The sequence below is a fragment of the Sinocyclocheilus rhinocerous genome, unplaced genomic scaffold (assembly GCF_001515625.1).
Source record: "Sinocyclocheilus rhinocerous isolate Xijiao unplaced genomic scaffold, SAMN03320098_v1.1 scaffold1327, whole genome shotgun sequence".
In the NCBI taxonomy this organism is placed as follows: Eukaryota; Metazoa; Chordata; class Actinopteri; order Cypriniformes; family Cyprinidae; genus Sinocyclocheilus; species Sinocyclocheilus rhinocerous.
This window is the reverse complement of record NW_015660879.1, coordinates 309,285-330,027: the sequence shown is the minus strand read 5'-3', so window position 1 is coordinate 330,027 and position 20,743 is coordinate 309,285. Positions and strand designations below refer to the sequence as shown.

Here is a 20,743-nt window from a genome sequence, read left to right as displayed (position 1 = left end):
ACGCAAGCTTCAGACGAAGAAGTGAATGATGTGTGCTCCCGGCGCCTATTTATACTATAGTCGCACCGGTAGTGACGTCATGGCTGTCGCCGGCCAACGAGTTGGTGTTTTTTCAATGTATGCTTCAGACGCGGGTCACGACGAGGCGTTCCCCATAGCGACCCCTAGAGGACGCAGTGTCTCAGTTCCCTACTCAGGGAACCATGGTTACATAAGTAACCTGAGACGTTCTTTTGAACTTTCTATTCATTAAAGAATCCTGAATGGATTGTGTTTCCACAACAATATTACACAGCGCAACTTTTTTTTAACATTGATAATAATAATAATTGTTTTTCTTGAGCACCAAATCACTGAAGACTAGAGTAATGACTGCTAAAAATACAGCTTTGCATCACAGTAATAAATTACATAAAAAAATTTAAATAGAAAACAGTCATTTTAAATTGTAATAATTTTGTACAATATTATTGTTTTTTACTGTAATTTTGATCAAATAAATGCAGCCCTGGTGTAAAAAAAAAAGTTTTATTAACCCCAAACTTTTTACATCTAAAAAAAAAAAAAATGTAAAGAGCTGTTACCTTATTTAGAGTCTGGGACCATATTGAAATTCCTCATCTTTACTAACTTTGCTTAGAATAATCCAGATTTATTGACATTTAAACGATAATAAGAGCAACTTTTTGTTGCAGACTTTTTCCGTTTGCGCCATTATTAGTGAATGAGAGCCGGTGTTTGTGGCTCAGCTGATTTTTATTGTAAATGAGCACATGCCAGAGTTGTCGAGGGAATAAACAAGGTCGCAGTATGTACAGTAAGCACATCTCTGAATGGTTAGTAAACAGACCTCAGGAACTCCTCAGTACCGTTCAAGACTGAGTAACGGGTTCCGTCCACTGGTTGTCATGGGAACGGTGCTCAGTGACTGAGCAGACTGTAAGCAGGAAATCTCTCAGATGAAGACGTGCTGACAGAAAGGCGGATTTGAGGGGTTTTCAAAGAGAAGTGGATGATTAATCCATCAGAAATGTTGATTTTCAATTTGCCCTATTTAGCAGATGAGCCCAAATTATGTTTGTAAGACATTTGTTTTATATCAGTTTTACTTTTACTTTTAGTCATTTAGCAGACGCTTTTATCCAAAGCGACTTACAAATAAGAAAAAGTAATTAAAACTAAAAGCTAAAACTCTATAAATAATATATATATACACATTTAAGAAAATAAAATTATAGACATAATAAAAAACTAATAAAATGACATTACTACAACTGTAACTAAAACTAAAATAGATAACTAATACAAATCAAACTAGGTTAGTTTATCAGTAATCCTAAAAAATAACACTGAGCCAAACACACATGCTAAAATAACAACAACTTACTGACACATAGTAAGAAATGGTTATAAAAAAACTGAAACAAGTAGTAGGAAAGAGGAGAAATAAAAAGCGATACTTATCCTTTGCCGGTGTCCCTGCCCGGTGGAGTTGCACGGTAGAGTCGATGGTCTTTACACTTTAAATCAATGGCTTCTTTTTTTAGATTCTAAAAACCCGAGGCTCAGCCTGATAGATTCAGATGTTGTTGATACATAAAACACATGTGTATTCAAAATAAACAAATCTCTGTGTTAAATCAAGGATATCAAAATAATTAAAGTTTTTTAGGGGGCGTTTGTTTTTTCTCTCTCTTTTTTTTCTATTTTGCAAGTTTAGCAAAGACAACTCTTTGCAATAGCAAAAGTTTTATTGACTGACTTTTATAAGGACCAGATAGCTGTGGGAGGTTCTCTATTTTTTTATATTTCTACATCTGTGGTCCAGATTTATTATACGTTATTTATTATACATTATAAGCTGATAACAACAACATCAACAACAATAAAATAATAATATAAAAGTGCTATTAGTTGTTATTAATATATTTATTTTTCTTTTCATGTTAGCCTAACACTATACAGGTCTTTAATAACTATACAGGTAATATAGCTTATTTTTTTTATTAATTAATTTATATTATTTTGTTAGCCTGAAACTTCCCACAACTGAAACTAAAATTGTACTATATTTTTACTATTATATCCATGATTCCAATTTATTTTTTATTATTACCTAATAATATGAAAATTAACTAAATATAATATGAATTTGAAAAAATGTTATTAGTTTTTTTTTTTTTTGTACGTACATGCATGCATATATTTTTATTTTGCTGTTAGCCTGACACTATGTATAAATCATGGGACAAAGGCTATTTTCCGGGTTCCCACGGTCCCAGAAAATGTCGGAAGGCATGGAAGAATCATGGCAAAAAAAATAAATAAAAAAAATAATAGTCATGGAAATTTCTGTAGCCAATATAAATTCTACTTCCAGTCAGAAAAGTACTACTTCAGCTAGAAGATACTCTTTTGTGAGTGCGATCTTGATTTTTTATTTATTTAAATCCCTTTCTAGTCATCTCAAACAACTGGAAAAGTCATGGGAAATCATTAGTTAGAAAGTGTGGGATTGCTGTATTTGAGGTTCGTCTGGGTGCATTTGCAGTCTGAGGAAATCAGAAATCAGTCTGTTCGAAATGCTCCTCAAAATCTGGTAAATGTCACAACTCTTTAGTTGTGTCAATCTTTTACTTCTTTTGTGCCTTTTAAACTCCAAAACAGAGTTTGTAAACTGATATTATAGCCAAATCTCTGTGCTTTTTGATCATTACAACACATGTGACAACGTCAAATTTAGCTTGTGACCTGTCAGATCAGTTTAAGAAGGGCACACAAACAAACCTTCACAGACTGTCACACAAAGTCTCACACTCTCCAGACCACCTGACGACTCTCCATCCCAGACATCATTAACAGGCGTTTGAAGGAAACACACAATGACATCATGCCGTGTGATCGCTATAAGGACTGAGAACTGAGAACACAGTATTGAATGTCTGCAAAAAAACACAACTTGATCGAGTGCTCTTAGATCACACACTCCTGTTCATGTGTTACATGAGAACACACTCTTCATTCTGAAAAGAAATGTCAGTAGAGTAATGGAGGTGACCAAGATAATATGTTGCAGGGATCATATTAAAAGTCACCCTTTGGAACTTGTGTGAGAGTTCTATTGCAGCTATAGTATAGTCTATACAGTAGTTGATAAGATATGAATCGGAACTAAGGGAACTGCTCTTGGATCAGTTTGAAAGCTTTTTCTTCTCACAAAACCAAGCCATTTTCTCCAGAATCCTAACTCAACAAAACCAGAAGCATCTTTTTTTTTCAGTGGAGTTACATGAGAAACCGCAGTCATGCGTTGAAGCAGACTCACCATCAGGTTTGAGATCACACAGCCTGTTCTTAACATCTTCCTGGCAGGTTTTCATTCTGTTAGTGGGTTAAATGTAGGTTTGGGGCTGATTTGAGGTCAGCAACAGAAATCTTTGTAGCGTAATAAAGGGATTGTTGAAAAGAGGTAATCAAATTAAGGCGCCATTATGCATTGAGATTTGTGAGTTCTTGCAAAAAATTAATAATAATAATTGCGAAAAGCCATTTTTATTCACTAATGCAAAATGTCCCTGCTCAGCCAGCACATCTTTGTCAAAGCAACTACAGATTTCTTGTTAAACATATTATTTCATAAAAATATTAATTTTTTTTACATACAAAAAGTTATTTTTATGTTTAAGTTTGTTTTTAATTTACATATTTGATCAATAAAAATGTATCAATAAAAAAAGCTCCAAACAACAAGAAAGCCATTAAACAGAGACCGTATAATTTATGCATGATTTATTCATGCTGCCATGCATATTGGGAGCCTGCGAACATTGCAAAATTGTTGAATATGTAATCAATTGTTTTGGACACCTCTGTTAGGGGGAATAGTGTTGGTCTAGCACATCTTTTTTGTAAAATCAAAGTAATATACACAGAATCCATTACTCAAAAAGGCCAATATACTGGATAAAATGTAACAGTTATTTTTTGTAATAGGTCTGTTTTGTGTTTAACTCTTTCAGTGTTCAGAGGAGAAGAAAGAAACGGAGGAGAACAGCGATGCCAGCAAATCTGAGATCAGCCTGGTCTACGAGATCGCCCTTAAGAGGAACCTGCCTGTTAACTTTGAGGTAAACTTAGCTACTTTAATTGAGAATATAAAGGTATGTAACACTAATAAGGCTAGTTCAACAATAATTTTCATTGCACAGTTATTTCCAGTTCTAGTGACCCTATCCAGCTTATTAAACATTTTCTTTGTACTCCAAAACAGTTGTATGCTTTTGAAATTTTAACCCTTTTTCTCAGCTAGACAATAAAACTCTAAAGTGTCATATCGAGCCAAATCGAGCTGCCTACATAAGTAGCTGGCTTTTAAGAAAGCATCCTTATTGCATATGCAGGACCTTCAAATGTATAGCGTTCCCGATTTGAAGCACACAGGAGTTTAGGCTTTTAATGAATTCTAATAGATTTTGATGTTAGCATTTTGCTAAGCTAGCTGCTATACTCTAAGCAATATACTGCACACACAATTAATAGTTGAATAGAAAGTTGTATCCATTCAGTTTGATAACAAATAAAATATTTCTTTCGGTTCGTCCGCCGTCTTGGATTAATTTTTTCCCTCTGAACCTGTCTCAGTGCATTCTGGGATTGCCTTTTAGTGTATTATGTATGTGTTGCTGCCTTAGACATCCCCAAAAAAATGATGAAACTTTTGGTGCAGGTTTTGTGTTCCGAGCATGCCTATGATGCCTTAAATATATTGTCTAGATAGATGTTTCAATGGGTTTTGGAACAGAGCAAGTGTTTCTCTTTAACTGTAAAGAGCCCCTAAACTTCAAGTGTTCATTCTAATTTAATCAACATCCAACAGAATATATTTAGACATCCGTTCATTCGATAAATTGAAAATTACTAGCTTCAAATAAAGAGGATAAAGTGGGCAAGTGATTATATTAAACGCTTGTTCTTGGTGAAGCTCTGTCAGCATCCGTTAAATCTGGTAAATGTAATTGCTTTAAAACTTAAAAGTGTTTATTGTGGGAAGGAGGGTGATTTGGACACCATTCAAAATCAGCACTTCATTAAAGAGCTGCATCAGAGATGCTTCAAATCAACACAAACCTCAACGCTCTATATAAACACCAGAGGAAGTCTGAGGGTCTCTGTAGCCTGACTACTACTGCATCCATGTTTATCTTACATGATTTTCCACGGCTGTCTCCAACTTCACAATCTGCAATCATCTACTTGGCTTTGGTCAACCAGAATCTTCCTGACATGCGTTCTCCATTTGCATGCAATCTGTTACGTCTGGGGACCCCGATCTAACTGCATTTGGACACACTGTAGCTCTTTTTTTTCTTTCTTTAAAGTTTTGAGTGCAAGTCATCTGTGAGAGGCTGGACTTGGTTCAACCTTGTTAGATCTTTTCAGGAATTTTCTCCCCAGCTATTTGTAGGAATGGAAAACGTTTTTGTTCCTGATTCAATTAGCACACAAACATGGATATTACAGTTACTCTGTGAGAAAGAAACCATGAAACCATTTCTTGGTCAAAGATGTGGGACATATCTAAATGTAATATTTTAAATAACCAAAAAATATATATATATATTTTAAGACGTACTTAAATTTATGACTTATGACCTGTATGACTTACTTTCTGTGGAACACAATAGAAGATGACGGTGAATGTCAGTGAATGTCATTTGGGACCAATGGTGTTTTGGACCCCACTGGCTTTCATTATATGGATGGAAATGGGGGCTGCAAGATTTTGGGGGAAAAAACTGTGCTGTACTGTGAACTGAGCTGCTCTGAGGCACTGAAAACACTGAATCATGAGCTGCTTGTGTGTAAATGAACACATTGCCATGCTTTGCTCTGAAACATGCATCATGATTTCAGTTTTATTTTGAATAATTGTGCTGCCCTTAAAGGAACAGTTGAAACTTTCTTGAAAATATCTTCTTTTTTGTTCCAATGAAGAAACAAAGTCAGGTTTGGAATGACATTAGGGTGAGTAAATGATGACAGAAGCTTTATTTTTGGGTGAACTATCCCTTTAGGTCAACCAGAACAGTATCTCACCTGTTCTCTTATGAAATCAAGGACCACTCTCACCTTCTTGTCAGTGTCAGACGATATCAAACAGATGCCAACTTCAAAGAACAAATACAATAATCACAGTTTCTTGTCGTGGATGATGCCTTACAGAGGTTCAAGAGTGGGAACTCGCGCCAAGAACCACCCATCTTGTACATAAGTACCTTCCCCCAGGGAATACACATCAACAATCCATACAAAAGAGCTTTTCTTCATTATATCAGTTCTTGCCATTGTCCCACCCTGGCCTGGTATCTTGCCTTTTCACCAGGCTGAGGACACGGCGGTCTCACTAATACTATATCTCCCCTCTCATCCATGGGATGAAGAATGATCAACCTCATGTTACAGCGATTCCTTCCTACAACTTGATCTCCGTTGGCAACCATGCGAGACAGAGAGCAGACAGAGGAACTGGCCACCGTCAGACACAAGAATCAAACACTTGCTGAAACCCCATCACTGCCTGAGGATGCCATATCATCTGTTGCAGACAACACAACCTCGTCTGCCGCCATGGAGGGAGTCGAGCACCGGTGCCAAGACCTCCTCACAGTCCTCGTTTAACCGATGAGACTCATTCACCGGCTGGAACTGCCACCCACCTACCTCAGTGTTTTAGCTGCCATGGAAACTGTGTCAGGAGGCCAGCTCGAGAGTTACCAGGCCCGTTTTGACTTGTTGTTGGTGTAGTTGGTAAAGTTACCACAGCTTGTCCTCACCGGCAACCTCTATTAGACTAGCACAAAATAAGAATGATATAAAGGTATAAAGGGATAGTTCACCCAAAAATGTACATTTTGTCATCTTTTACTTACCCTCATGTCATTCCAAATCTGTTTGACTTACTTTCTTCTGCAGGAAGATGATATTTTGAAGAATGTTTCAACTATTTTTGTCCATATAATGAAAGTCAATGGGGTCCAAAATGTTGGACCCCATTGACTTTCACTGTATGGATAAAAAGCTCTGAGATATTTTTAAAAATATCTTCTTTTGTGTTTCACAGAAGAAAGTAAGTCATACAGATTTGGAATGATATGAGGGAATGATGACATAATTTTAATTTTTGTGTGAATTTCTCCTGGAGATTGTGCCCAAGTCAGTAACTGTAATTTGCAACAGATTTGCAACAGATAATAAGAAGTGTTTCCAATTCTTCCATTGTTCAACAAAATAGATTGCATTACATCATCTTGATGCCTTATTTTGGGACTCAGGAAGCGGTAATCTACATTAAAAAGTTCCCTTTTATTTGAGTCTCTAAGAAATTTCTCATCAAAGAGAATCGCAGAGAAGTTGACATCTCATTGGAGTATTGGTCTCTCTTTCTCTGGGAATTTCTCGTCTGACTTCAGAACTGAATTGAGTTAGTTGTATAATCATCAGTGACTCTGAGTACAGTTTTGATGTAACCAAGCTAAATCTCCACTCTCGGCCCATGGAATAGACCGTGTGGGAGTTCCCTCAATGACGGACTCGCAGCTTTAAGTCCTTTTCCTTCCTCCCCACACCTCATCCTCGCAAGAGAGCTGAAAACGACATGCTGATATTTCCAAGAGGGAAGTGTAGCAGAATTTTGTCACTTCATTATAGAGTGAGGCTCACCCAGAGGAATTCTCTCAATTCTTATGTAACATCTAAGTGTGATGATCAAATGCATTCCACATCAAGGCCTAGTAAATATTGGGTTATGCTGCTCTGTCAAGTGTGCGGGAAATACACAGAGCTCTCTTGTGTTTCTCAGTTCCTGGCCATCTTCAGATGAAAGCCCAGATTGTTGAGGATCTGGAGCTTACCGATGAAGATTAATGATGTTTGTCTACGCGTCCAATTATTCATATCAACTGTCATGAGATTTATAGAGAGAGTTCTATCAGAAAAGACATTTCTGTCGTCATTCACTCACCCTCATGTCGTTTGAAACCCGGATGATTTTCTTTCCTCTGTGGAACACTAAAGGTGAATGGGAACTGGGACGGTCAAGATCAAAAAGCACCAGAAAAGTACCGTAAACACAGCCCATATTTATAGTTTTCGAAAGCGATTTTCAAAGTACATTTCTGTGTCACTATTTTGTGCTGACTGTTCATCTTCTATTCTGCTACTTTTTTCTGTCTGTTCAGCTATCATGTGGCTTCAGAAGATTTGGAATATAGTTCATGAGTCATATGGACCACTTTGGTGGTACTTCTGTTTTATTTTTCACCATTTTTTTTTCACCCATTTTCGAGCTCTTCATCCATTGTGTAGAAAAGCTGCAGGAACATTCATAAATACACATTTTAAATACATAAAAAAAGAATACATTTTTAAGGTATTGCATGTTTGAAATGACATGGGCCTCTAGGCTTTATTTATGTAAGCCTTGAAGTTTGCCACTGTATTTGAATCGGACGTGATCATCTTCATTAGTTTTGTATGGGGATATGGCTCCTCTCAGCTGAGCCTGCTTCACTGGACTGTCACATGTTTGAATGAATGCCAGAATTGTCTTGTGTGAAGAGAGGATGTGAGGAGGGAGTCTCTGGAGACGGATAACTTTCAGTTCTGACTGAGCACACAGAGGCCCACCCTCAGCTGTGTGTGTGCGTCTGTGTGAAACTCAATCCCCCCAGTGTTGCTCTTGAAGAGCTCACCTGTTCTGTTGGCCATCTTGATGATGTCACAGGAAGTAAATACAATTACATGTGCATTACATTAAATTTCGGTTTCTCACGACAGTGAGAAATGGATAGTAGTAGCAGAATAGAGGATGACCAGTCCGTGCAAAATACAGACACACAACAATGCAGTTTAAATGAATATAATCACCTCTGATTGGTCAGCCAAAAAAAAAACTAAAATAATTTTTTTTGTGTATATACGACTATAGTATGTATTCATATTTTAATTAATACTTTCAGTTAATTCTAATTTGTGTTTTAGTAATTTTGTTATATTCTTTTATCGTTTTTTTTTTTTTTTTTCATATTTATATTTTGCTTTAATTTATTTTTATTTCAGTTTCAGTAATTTTAGTCCTTCATTTTAGTTTTAGTAGTTGTGTTATATGCTTTCATCATTTTTATTAGTCTTTGTTTTTTTAATATTTCTGTTTAGCTTTAATTTATTTTTATTTCAGTTTTAATAATTTTAGTCAAGGCAACTTTTCTAATTGCAGGTTTGATCATCACAATTAAAAGAACCAAAGACTTAAACTACTTCAGTCTGTGTGCATTGAATTTATTTAATACACGAGTTTCACAATTTGAGTTGAATTACTGAAATAAATGAACTTTTCCATGACATTCTAATTTATTGAGATGCACCTGTATATGATCAATTCTCACTATGAACTAACTATTAACTATGACATTAATATGTGCTTTATAAGTACTAATAAACAACCAATATGCTAGTAATATGCATGCTAATAACAGTGTTTCCCAGCGTTTGCCCGCCACAATATCAACACTGACTGCCACAAATAGATTTTCCAAAATGCTTTGAATTCGTTGAATAAACATGAGCTCTGCACGTTTCAAAAGCCAAAATGTAGCACGGGTGTTTTTATATGAATGCATCTTTGAAGGGAACGGCTTGTCTTCAGAAAAGTTGTGATGTCATTTTCATTTGATCTTTCCTGTAATGCCTGATAAAGAAGCATTTATGAGCGCTGCGCTGCTTTGATTACAGCCGTTACCAGGGAAACCGCTAGTTCTGCCGCTCCAAAAGCACCTCCTGCTGGCAGAGAATGAATTTGCATTTTCAATAAGCTCGTCTGCTGTTTTATATTCACATTATATACATATATTTCCCCCAGGGAAAATGCCACCACACATAGAGTGTAAGTCTGTGGGAAATACTGTAATAAGCAACTAGTTAATAGTGAGAATTGGTCCCTAAACTAAAGTGTTACCAATTAAGATCAGATAACATTATTTTAATATTAAATAAAATGTTTTTTTTTGTCTTGCATAAAGAAAAGCACCTATTCTTATGAACAAACTTAAAGGAACACTCCACTATTTTTGAAAATAGGCTCATTTTCCAACTCCCCTAGAGTTAAACAGTTGAGTTTCACCGTTTTCGAATCCATTCAGCCGATCTCCGGGTCTGGCGGTAGCACTTTTAGCTGTAGCTTAGCATAGATCATTGAATCTGATTAGACCGTTAGCATCTCGCTCAAAAATGACCAAAGAGTTTCTATATTTTTCCTATTTAAAACTTGACTCTTCTGTAGTTACATTGTATACTAAGACCGACGGAAAATGAAAAGTTGCGATTTTCTAGCAACTGGTGCAGCAGTGACCGTATTAAAGGTGGGTTGACTTAGGAGCAGATCCAATAGTAGTGCTGCTTAGGCCCGGCGCCAGAGGTGGGGTTTGGCCCCCCCACGGACATCCCTGTGCCCCCCTTCGGACCGAGGGGGACGGTCGGACTTGAGTTTAGCGTGTATTGTCTTGCTCATACAACTGCCTGCTGTTGCTGCTGATTGCTTTTAGATGGATTTAAAGGGAGCACTCTTTGCATGCTGTATACGATAATATATTCATACATATATTGCTTGACAAGCGGCCACGTATGACACAGAGATAGCAGCTACTACACTATATAGGAAAAGATAATAATTTCAGAAGCACAGATGTGATTCTGCAACAGAGCCTGGTCCAAAGGCAGGATTTAGGTAAGAAAACGGTTATTATTTGTATTGGCTGCCACGCCAAATCATGCACACCTGCTTGCTTTTCTGTTTAATTTAACAGTGTTTTTGTGAACATATATATATATGCTTTAATAACAAATAATTGTAGCCTAACACTTTAAAATAAGGTTTGATTAGTTAATGTTAGTTAATGTATTAAAGTGTATTAACGTGTTAGTTAATTATTGTAAAGTGCTACCTAAATAATGTATTTTGAGCGTTCACTTGAAAAAAATATGAACCCTTCTGAAGCCTTCATATGGACAACCTCCTGTCACAGGCTTTCAGTCACCTAAGAGCAGGCTGCCTTTTCGCAATCTCAGTGAAAATTGGAGGAATGCTGCCAGTTAAATAGGGGTTGTCATATAATTAAGGGAATTAGCCCCAGGTGCCAGATTATCACCTATTACTTGGAGGTATCTGTAAGTGTTCTCTAATTTTGATCAGAGTTATTTTTCAAATATTTAAGTTTTTATACTGTGCTTCAGAATACAATTAATTTATGAAATAAACTTAAAAAACTGCCCTTCTACTCCTGTTAGGAAAACTTCAAATAGGACCAAGCAGTGACCTTGAAATTTAGGAAATTGTTGGTTGTTCTCTAATTTAGATCTCCACTGTACACACACACACACACACACACACACACACACACACACATATTCTAAATCTTCTGGAGCCATACCATAGTTTTTTGTTTTTGTTTTGTTGTGATAAACAGATTGAAATTAATGTCATAATCATTGAAAATCTTTGTAATTTTGAAGTTTGACAGACCCATTCCAAATTTATTCGCTCACTCAGTCAGTCACTCATTCACACACGCTCATTCACTCTTTTGTCATTCTCCTGACAGGGTTACTGACGTGAACATTAACCAGACATCCATCTGTCCCTCTGCTGCTTTATCTGTGTCTCTCATCCTTGTTCTCATTTGCTTTTTAGTTCTCAATTTCTCTCTCAGACAGGACCAGAGTATGGACAGGGCATGAACCCTATTAGCAGACTGGCTCAGATTCAACAGGCCAAAAAGGAGAAGGAGCCCGAATATATGCTGCTTTCAGAGAGAGGAATGCCTCGCAGGAGAGAATTCATCATGCAGGTAAATTTAATAAGAGAGGGAATCAGGAGGTGTAAAGTAAAAGAAAAATGTTAAGGCTGAGAGGGGGAGTGAAGGACAGATGAGTCCTGCACAAACACTGATAACCTCCCACTGTGCAATCTGTCTTAATCAGAAAGACTGTCACCTCCTCCGGCTCTGATTAACACTGACCTTCAGCTCTGTCAAAGTCAGGCAGAGACTCTTTTGACACGTGCACAGCACACACACACTTGCTGTCCGCTCTTGGAAATTTCATCTCATTGCAGAAGTTAATGGATAATTAGTCTTAATTTAGATCATTTAGGTGACCTAATCGTTTATTTTCCTATGTAGGCCCAAGCACATTTCAAAGCTTTAACACACAACTTGCAAAATCCTCTGCCTAGCTCAACATGCATGTGCATTTATGCCCTTGGCCTCTTGCATGAAGGTATGCAAATCCCAGGTTTGCATGAAAGTTGATTATTCGCTTGGATATAAATGTAAAAATAAAAATAAACCCATTTTTTTCTGATTGTTCACTGCATCACACATTTGCTCTTAGCACACATCACATCACATCACTGGCTGGTGTCCACTGGTTTATTACAGGTCATTAAAACAACAATAACTATACTGCTGGCTGCCCAATGAAAAAACTTTACCTCATACAGTAAAAATGAACCCCCTGTAGCCATAAGAGCAGTGCTTAGTCCCTATGAACAAAGACGCAAAAATACCAGCAGAATTGGCTCTAAATCACCTTGGATTTCCACATATGTTTTGAAATGCCTCCAACTTGGATCTGCTTTTGGTCTCTAGTTTTGGATCAAAGATCAGAACTCATGCAACTTAGTTGACTTGCACTTGTTAGTTGAACATTGTTTAGTATAGTAGTTTGAAGGACAGTAAATTTGAGCAGAATAGAGTAGAATCAAATAGAGTATAGTAGTGTAGTATAAAAGTATAGAGTGTCATAGATTAGAGTTAAATAGAACAGTATAGATTGGAATTGAGTAGAGTTATATGGAGTAGTATTAAAAGGGTAGATTTGTATAGAATTGTATGGAATAGAGTAGATAAGATAGGGTAGCATATAGCAGATATAGTAGTATAGACTATTATAGATTAGAGTTAAAAGGGTAAAGTAAATATGGTAGAATAGATTTGTGTAGAGTAGTGGCGAGTTCAGGAAGTAGAATAAACATGGTAGAGAGTAGACAGGATAAAGTTGGGTAGAGTTGTATAAAGTAGGGTAGATGGAAACAGATCGGAGTTAAATAGAATAAAATGGTGCAGAGTAGTACATAGATGAATGGAGTTTTGTAGACTATAGGGTTGGGCCGATAGACGATGCTATCATCCATCGCCGTGGCATCGTGATTCCCCGCGACCCGCAATGCATGCTTTCAATTTCCGCTCAGTTATTTAAAAAAAAATTTTTTCTGAATACTTAATAACATAATGAAGTTGTTCCCGATCACAATATAAATTACATTCAAAACAGTTCAGTGAACACAGTTAAAACAGTAAAGATTTTATTGTGCAAAAACGTAGATGTTTTACGCGAACTAAAAACAGCAACAAAATTTTAAATTATTTAAATTAAATTAGATTAAATAGGCTAGAACATGTGGGTCAGATCATGGGTGTTGGATAATAAATATGTTACAATAAAATAAAAATAGCCTAATAATAATTCAATTTAAAGTTTTAATCCTCTGACGTCTGGTCCTCCTCGCTCAGTAAGGCCTGGGTATACTTCACTTTCCGCGTTCCATTCCGTCTTGCTTACAGCCGCGTCCGCACAGTTTTCAAGGTAAACTCAACCGCGGATGTGCATGGAAGGACGAGCTCGACAAATGTGCAGTATCACCTACTTGACTCACTTTGACTCAGCATTCACCTGGCGCCTGCACTGTTGTACGCGGACCGTGTTCGCAGTCACAAAAATTGGGCTGCACACGGACGAAAATCAACCCCCCCCCCTCCTCCCCCGATGTCATCGTCCATTGCGATGTTTTGCTGTAGACATTATCCGATGCCAATTTGGTAGACATCGCCCAAACTTTGTAGACTAGATAGGATGGATTGAGTAGCGTAGATAGGATAGAGTAGAGTTGTATGGAGTAGACTTGTGTAGAGCTATGCAGAGTAGAGTAGAGCTATATAAAGTAAAGGCTTATAGAATAGGGTAGAATAGAGAAGATGGATTAAATAGAGTTAACAGGAAAGGGTACATTTGTATAGTATAGAGTAGCGTAGAAGTGTATAGAGTAGGGTGGAGGGATGTAGAGTAAGGTTGAAATAATAGAATTAGAATAGAAAGGATGGATTGAGTAGAGTAATACTCTACTTACTCTACTCAATCCATCCTTTAGTAAATCCATTTAGTAAATTTGTACAGTTTAGAGTTGTATAGAGTGGTGAAGAGATGTATAGAGTAGGGTGGAGGTATATAGAGTAAGGTTGAAGTAATAGAGTAGGGTAGAATACATAGGATGGATTGAGTAGAGTAAATAGAGTAAATTTATTCAGTAAATTTGTACACATTTAAGTACCGAGTTAATCCGAGTTAAAAAAAATAGTATTGAATGAAGTAGTACTTAGTTGAATGGTTGTGTAGACTGGATAGGATGGGTTGAGTGTGGTAGACTGGATAGAGTAGATTGGTATAGAATAGTGAGTTGTTTTGAGTGGAGTAATCAGGGTGGATTAGAATAGACTCAGAGTTAAATAAAATAGTCTGGTGTAAAGTAGTACAGAGTTAATGGAGTTTTGTAAACATAGGACAGGATGTATTGGAGTAGAGTCGAAGGGATATTGTAGAGCTGAATAAAGGGAGGGAAACTTTTCAGCAGCAGAAATAGTATACTGAACACTGTAGTAAATAAAAAAATAATCATGTTGAGTCTCATTCTGAATGATCTGTCAGAGGCTTATCCCGCTATCCCCACACACATAAACAAGAATCAAGCAGCATCCAAGTTGGAGAAGTTTCTCTTCTCTGTCTCCCGTCCAATAATCCCTCGCTTTAAAGCACTCCGAGCATCTCTGAGCGTGCGGTAACACAGCCTCTAACTGATTCTCCATGCTCCTTTCACTGTTGCATTAGAGTCTGCTTGTGTGTGTTTCTTTTGTGTTGCCCAGTCGCTTCTGAAATTTCCACATTGTTTGCTCTCTGGTCTGTGGGCATCAATACGTGTCTGTTTTCAGGCCCACACCATCTCTTCCCACCTGCTGCTTTGCTCCTAATAAATATGAAAAGATGGTTGTCTAGGTTTAGAGATGGTTTGACAACAAAATGTATTTATCTCTTAAAACTATTTGACATTATAGTACTACCGATTGGGCGTTGATTGTGCTTTCCAGATTCAGACTTTTCTTTGATTATTTAAGTAGTTTCATAGCCAATATAGACCATTTTCACCTTCAGATGTATTGTTGCTTATTATATTAACAATCCTGTTTTTTTTTTATCTGTAGGAAAGGCAAAAACATTCAATTTAATAAAATTTAGCTGTCATTTAGTCATTGGTACTACTAATTGTCACTCAGTTACAATTTTACATTAATTGGTGGCCATCTAGACAGCTTTAAACATCTACCACTGTATGTGTGTTTGTTGACAGGTGAAAGTAGGTACCGAGGTGACCACAGGAACTGGTCCCAATAAGAAAGTGGCCAAGCGCAATGCAGCTGAGGCCATGCTGCTTCAACTGGGCTACAAGGCATCTACACCATTACAGAACACTCTGGAAAAGGTCAGTTTCAATCAAGCTGCTTTGAAACTTTTAAACTACAACTGCTAGTAACTATTAAGCTTAGGTTGCATATTAAGTGTCTTAGTCAGTGTTCATAATTTTAGAACACATTTTACACAATTCAAATAATAAAACAAAAATGTAAATAAACAGTATAATATAATTATATAAGTAAATAAATTCTATAGTAAATATATAGTGAAATAAAAATAAAATATATGTCATTTAATTAAACATTTATACTTTATATATTTTACTACTAAAAAGTGATTATTTGAATTATTGTGATGACAATTATGACAGCAATAATTATTTTTAATTAATTTTTTTAACTGGATATTTGAAACAGACCACCAAAAAGGGAAAAAAATAAACTTTTTGCTAAAATGTTTCAGACTTTCTTTTTTATTGTCATAAAAAATATTTTTTTTTTTTACATTTTGGTAACATTCCTATTAGATGTCTCTCATTTAGCAAACTAATTGTTGTAGTAAAGTAAATAAATTAAATAAGAAACATCCATTTAGATTTTTAATCATTTATGCCACTACAAAAAAGTGCATTTTATTAGGATGACAATGATGACAAAAATTAATTTGTTGTTTTTGACCTGGTTATTTTAGATTTAGGGAATTTTAGGAGGAAAAAATGCTAAAATGCAAAAAAAAAAAGGAAAACTTTTTATCCTTTTAAGGGATAAAAATGATAAATTGTTTAAGACTTACAAAAAAAATCCTTTTTAGGGAAAAAAAATGCAAAAATGTTTGAGACTTACCGATTAATACTGTCAAAAATTTAACATTTTTATGAGATTATTTTGTAGCACCAACATTTAATTCAGTGTTTTTACATGTAGGTATCACTTCTCCTTAATCTTTAAATCTCCCATCTACTTAGTCTTTGCAAGTTAGTGACGCTTATGTCGTGATGTCTCAATTTGGTAGCAGTTCTCCCTTTCTAATGGAAACAAGGGAAAGCGACTTGTCTGACACGCATAAAAAGGGGTTTGCTAAACTGGCCCTCTTTATCTCTCTCTCCATTTCTTCCCGCTCCTCTATTATCTTAACATTGGCCACAGATGGACAACAAAGGCTGGAATGGACAAAGGGCTGATTTTCCTGAAACAACGACCAACAGTAAGTGTTTTTCTCTCCATCTGTGTTCCCCAGTGTAGGTGATGCCGGGCCGTTTAATCTATCTGACTGATTAATAAGGAACCGAGTCGGCTCAATCCCAAACTCGCTTCTATGGAGAGCCTGTGAATTCCTCCTATTCACGCAGACTTATGTGCTTTCCCAGGGGGTCTGTGAGACCACAGTATTACACACTCGCTCACACATTAACCACCCAAACACTTTTCCAGGGTACAACCGTGGTCTTCCAGACGGGTTTGCAGCCACACAAACATATCCATTTTCATGCCATGCTCGGCTAAGGGTTCTGCGGATCTCTTAGGACTGAAGTTCTGAGAAATAAGGTCTCAATTAGGTCCTCAAATGATCCCATTGTGTCAAAGAACTTTTAATGGGTACTCTCTTTAGCGCCTGTTTACAACTCCTACAAAATTACATTATGATGCAAATCATTGAACTATGTTATAATGACCATTAATGTCTGTTTTAGTTAGGTTATGTACTAGCATAGCATACAGATACCCAATTAGCCTAATAGCTTATACACTATGCATGCACTTACCTTAAATGTAATAACAACCATTTTTAATGTAATTATGTAAAGGTTAAAAGTTCAGATATTTCAGTTATTAACAGAAAAATGTAATAAATTAAAATGTAAATTAAAATTATTTTATAGATTTATGTATTCGAGGAATAGTGCACCCAGAAACGAAAATTTGCCAAAAATGTACTCACCATCAGGCCATCCAAGATGTAGTTGAGTTTGTTCATCAGAACCGATCTGGAGAAATGTAGCATTACATCACTTGCTCACCAGTGGGTCCTCTGCTGTAAATGGGTGCCGTCAGAATGAGACTAATCAAAATAATCCACAAATAAAAAGCTGTTTTTGTAGGAAACAAATCCATCACTAATCCATTATAACACTTCCTCCAGTGAAAAAGTCTATCCCCTGTTGTCCTCTCATATCACTTATATGCACTATATAATAAGCAAATACTGTTCTTTTTAGCAGCATCATATGACCCCTTTAAAATCACAATCATTTTTTACAGTGTATACATATTTTAAATTGATGTTGTTAGTGTGTGCTTGTTATAACTATTAACTGAAAATTGACGGAGACCTGATTTCAAGGAAGGACAATTTCTCACAACGTCGGCCCATGATTCCCAGCTCTGACTTTGAGAGATGGGAAATGGCTGAGAACTGGCTATTTTCCTGCACAGCCTTCCTGCAAACAAACATAGCACATCGCTGTCTTTGTTTATGAGCTTTGAAAATATATTTTAACATCCAAAGTAATTCATATCACTGTCTTATGCAATCACAAGCTGCTTTGATGTGGTTAGAAGTTGTGTAATGAATAAAAATCATAGCAGTCAATTCACACATGAGATTTGTAAATAAAATCATTTTAGACAGATGGAGAAAACAAACAGAATTAAGACATACTCAGAGTGTCTGTCATTTGAGCATCTCTGTAAACAGCTTTGTGATTATAATGGCAGTGATCTAGTTTTGTTTTGCGTCAGTCTTGCCAGACTGAGTTGTTGTTGTTGTGAACTTGCAGACATTATATTACACCCCTGGCCTCTGGCATTATAGGGTCCTGATTCAATTTTTTTCATTTTTTTTTTGCTGCTATGGAAATGTGCAGATACATGGCACTTGAGTTGAGGATTATATGAAATCGCATGATAACAAACAATTTAAATCATTGTCAAATGCTAAATCAGACATGCAGGTTGCAGGAACGGTAATGCAGAGTGAACCAGTATCCTTGTGCATACAACTTCCTTCAGTGAGTTTTCAATGACCGCATTGCGTAATTAAGCAGTTTTGTTGCTTACTTGATTTGAAGCATGGCATTTGACAACTGTTTTGGATGAATCTATTAAAACAAAAGCTTTTCTAAATCATCTCTAAATCAGGTCACTCTTGGTCTAATGTTGGAGCATATTTGAACTATCTATGTAGTGACATTCCTGGAACATGCACACGCGCTGACGAAAGCTCTTGGCTGATGGAAAAACCATTATTATAGTGCTTGTGGCAAGCAGTTCATTTTCTTCCCCACCATTCTACAGCTAATTCAGCCTGAACCGCTTGACGTACTGTACATTCAGACTTTTTGAAAAATAATTTCTGCCTTATATGTGCTCTCTGTTGTCTGTCTTTATAGGCTTTAAACTTTTGTAAAATTGTGCTTTTGTAAAATTACAAGCTTCACATTTTTGCTTTTAAATCCTTCAAAATTTGGCCTCTTTGACTAACCTTGATTTTTGTAAAGAAAATGAGGGAGCGTTCTAAATATATATATATTAGAATAGTTGACCCAGAAATGAAAATTTGCTGAAAATGTACTCACCCGGAAGTTGTTCCAAACCAGTTTCTTTCGTCTGTTGAACATTAAAGAAGACATTTTGAAGAATGTGAGTAACGAAGCAGTTTCTGGTCTCCATTGACTTCCATAGTATAAAAAAAGTCAATGGAAACCAAAAACTTCTTCAAAATATCTTTTTTAATATTCAACAGAAGAAAGAAATTCATACAGGTTCGAAACAACTTGGTTGAGAAAGTGATGAGAGAATTTTCATTTTTGAGTGAACTATCCCTTTACCTTGAATCCAGAATATTCCTTTCAGCTTCTGTTTCAGTGCTGAATTGATTTTTACGCACGACAGAAATGCTGCATCTGAAGCGGAATTTATACAGAATTTATACTATTTGGACTCACTTTTCAATACTGCACTGATGCAGCTTAAATTTGCTGTTAAAACACAATTATCCATCTCTCTCTTCATCTGTTTTTTTCTTTTGGACTTTGCTCTGTTTTGGAGAGGATCCATTCTCTAGTTCAGCTGTATTGCACTGGTGTTGTTAGACTCCGTCTATCTCCTAATTGACTTCACAGACTTTCTCAACAATGTCAGAATAATGCTGGTTAATTTACGGTTCCTGAGATCTGCCAGGGAGAGAATCAACGGCTCTAAGGGGTGTAAAACTCAATTCAGAGCAGATGTACATGTCAGTGACCTGCAAACTCAGTTTTTCCTTTCCACCCTTGTGAACACAGGACCAGGCTCTCTAAAGCAGATTTATGATACCTTGTCCATCGCTGCAGTGTACAGATTTATCTCAACTGCATTTTGATTATGCAAGAGCAATGATTTTGATCCTTAGCTCTGCATTCTTGGGTGTTTCTTCAACTATGCACATTTTTTGGCCCTGTGGACTCTGAAATACTCTCACTAGTTGTCCAGCAGTGTATATACAGTACATGCATCACAGGAGAATTCTAATTTTTTTTTTATTGTTTACACCAGTGTCATTTTCACCACCACCTCAAATTATGTCTTTAATCGCGTTTTATAATGGAAGTGATGGTGATGGAAATTACATTTTAAACATTTTTGAAATAAGATGGCCAGCTAATTTCTTAGCTAGCATTTTATGTGTCTTAAATAAAAAAATATATAATATTTACACACTTTTGGCATCGTTTGACAAAGTTACACCTTGGAAATGATGCACAATAATAATACTCTGGTTACTAATGATATTTACCGTGTTTTTACATTAATTTCTTCATATTTCATCTCAAACTCTTGATCACTGTTACTGTTTTCTCTGTTAAACAAGTACACAAACTTTTGAACTTAATTACGACTTGCTGGTTTTGTTTTGATAGAAATAATGCCGCATAGATGCAGGGCTCGCAAAATCGCTAGCCCGACGTCCCGGGGCTATTGTGTTTTCCAGTCGGGCTACCAAAATGTTATCACCATTCTGCCCCACGGGCTATCTTAAATACAGATCTCCCACGGGTCCTTAAAAACTCATAAAGTGAGTTGTATCAAACTTAAGGCCATAAAAAGTTTTAAATATGTTAAATGGTATAAGAAATGTCTTAATTATAATTTCAAGAGGTCTTACAGTTGGGGACGGAAAGACAAGAGTC

General features: G+C 36.3%; 1 protein-coding gene across 1 annotated transcript in view; it reads left to right on the top strand.

Annotated features, from left to right (window-relative positions):
- The window catches only part of LOC107725690 (double-stranded RNA-binding protein Staufen homolog 2-like), a 141,436-nt gene that overhangs the window by 48,124 nt on the left and 72,569 nt on the right, over positions 1-20,743 (top strand). The window contains exons 7-14 of the mRNA XM_016535062.1: positions 4,020-4,160; positions 7,202-7,212; positions 7,332-7,337; positions 7,786-7,790; positions 10,402-10,415; positions 11,763-11,900; positions 15,512-15,643; positions 16,722-16,779. Coding sequence (XP_016390548.1) covers positions 4,020-4,160; positions 7,202-7,212; positions 7,332-7,337; positions 7,786-7,790; positions 10,402-10,415; positions 11,763-11,900; positions 15,512-15,643; positions 16,722-16,779 — 505 coding nt within the window. The remainder of the gene's footprint in view (positions 1-4,019; positions 4,161-7,201; positions 7,213-7,331; positions 7,338-7,785; positions 7,791-10,401; positions 10,416-11,762; positions 11,901-15,511; positions 15,644-16,721; positions 16,780-20,743) is intronic.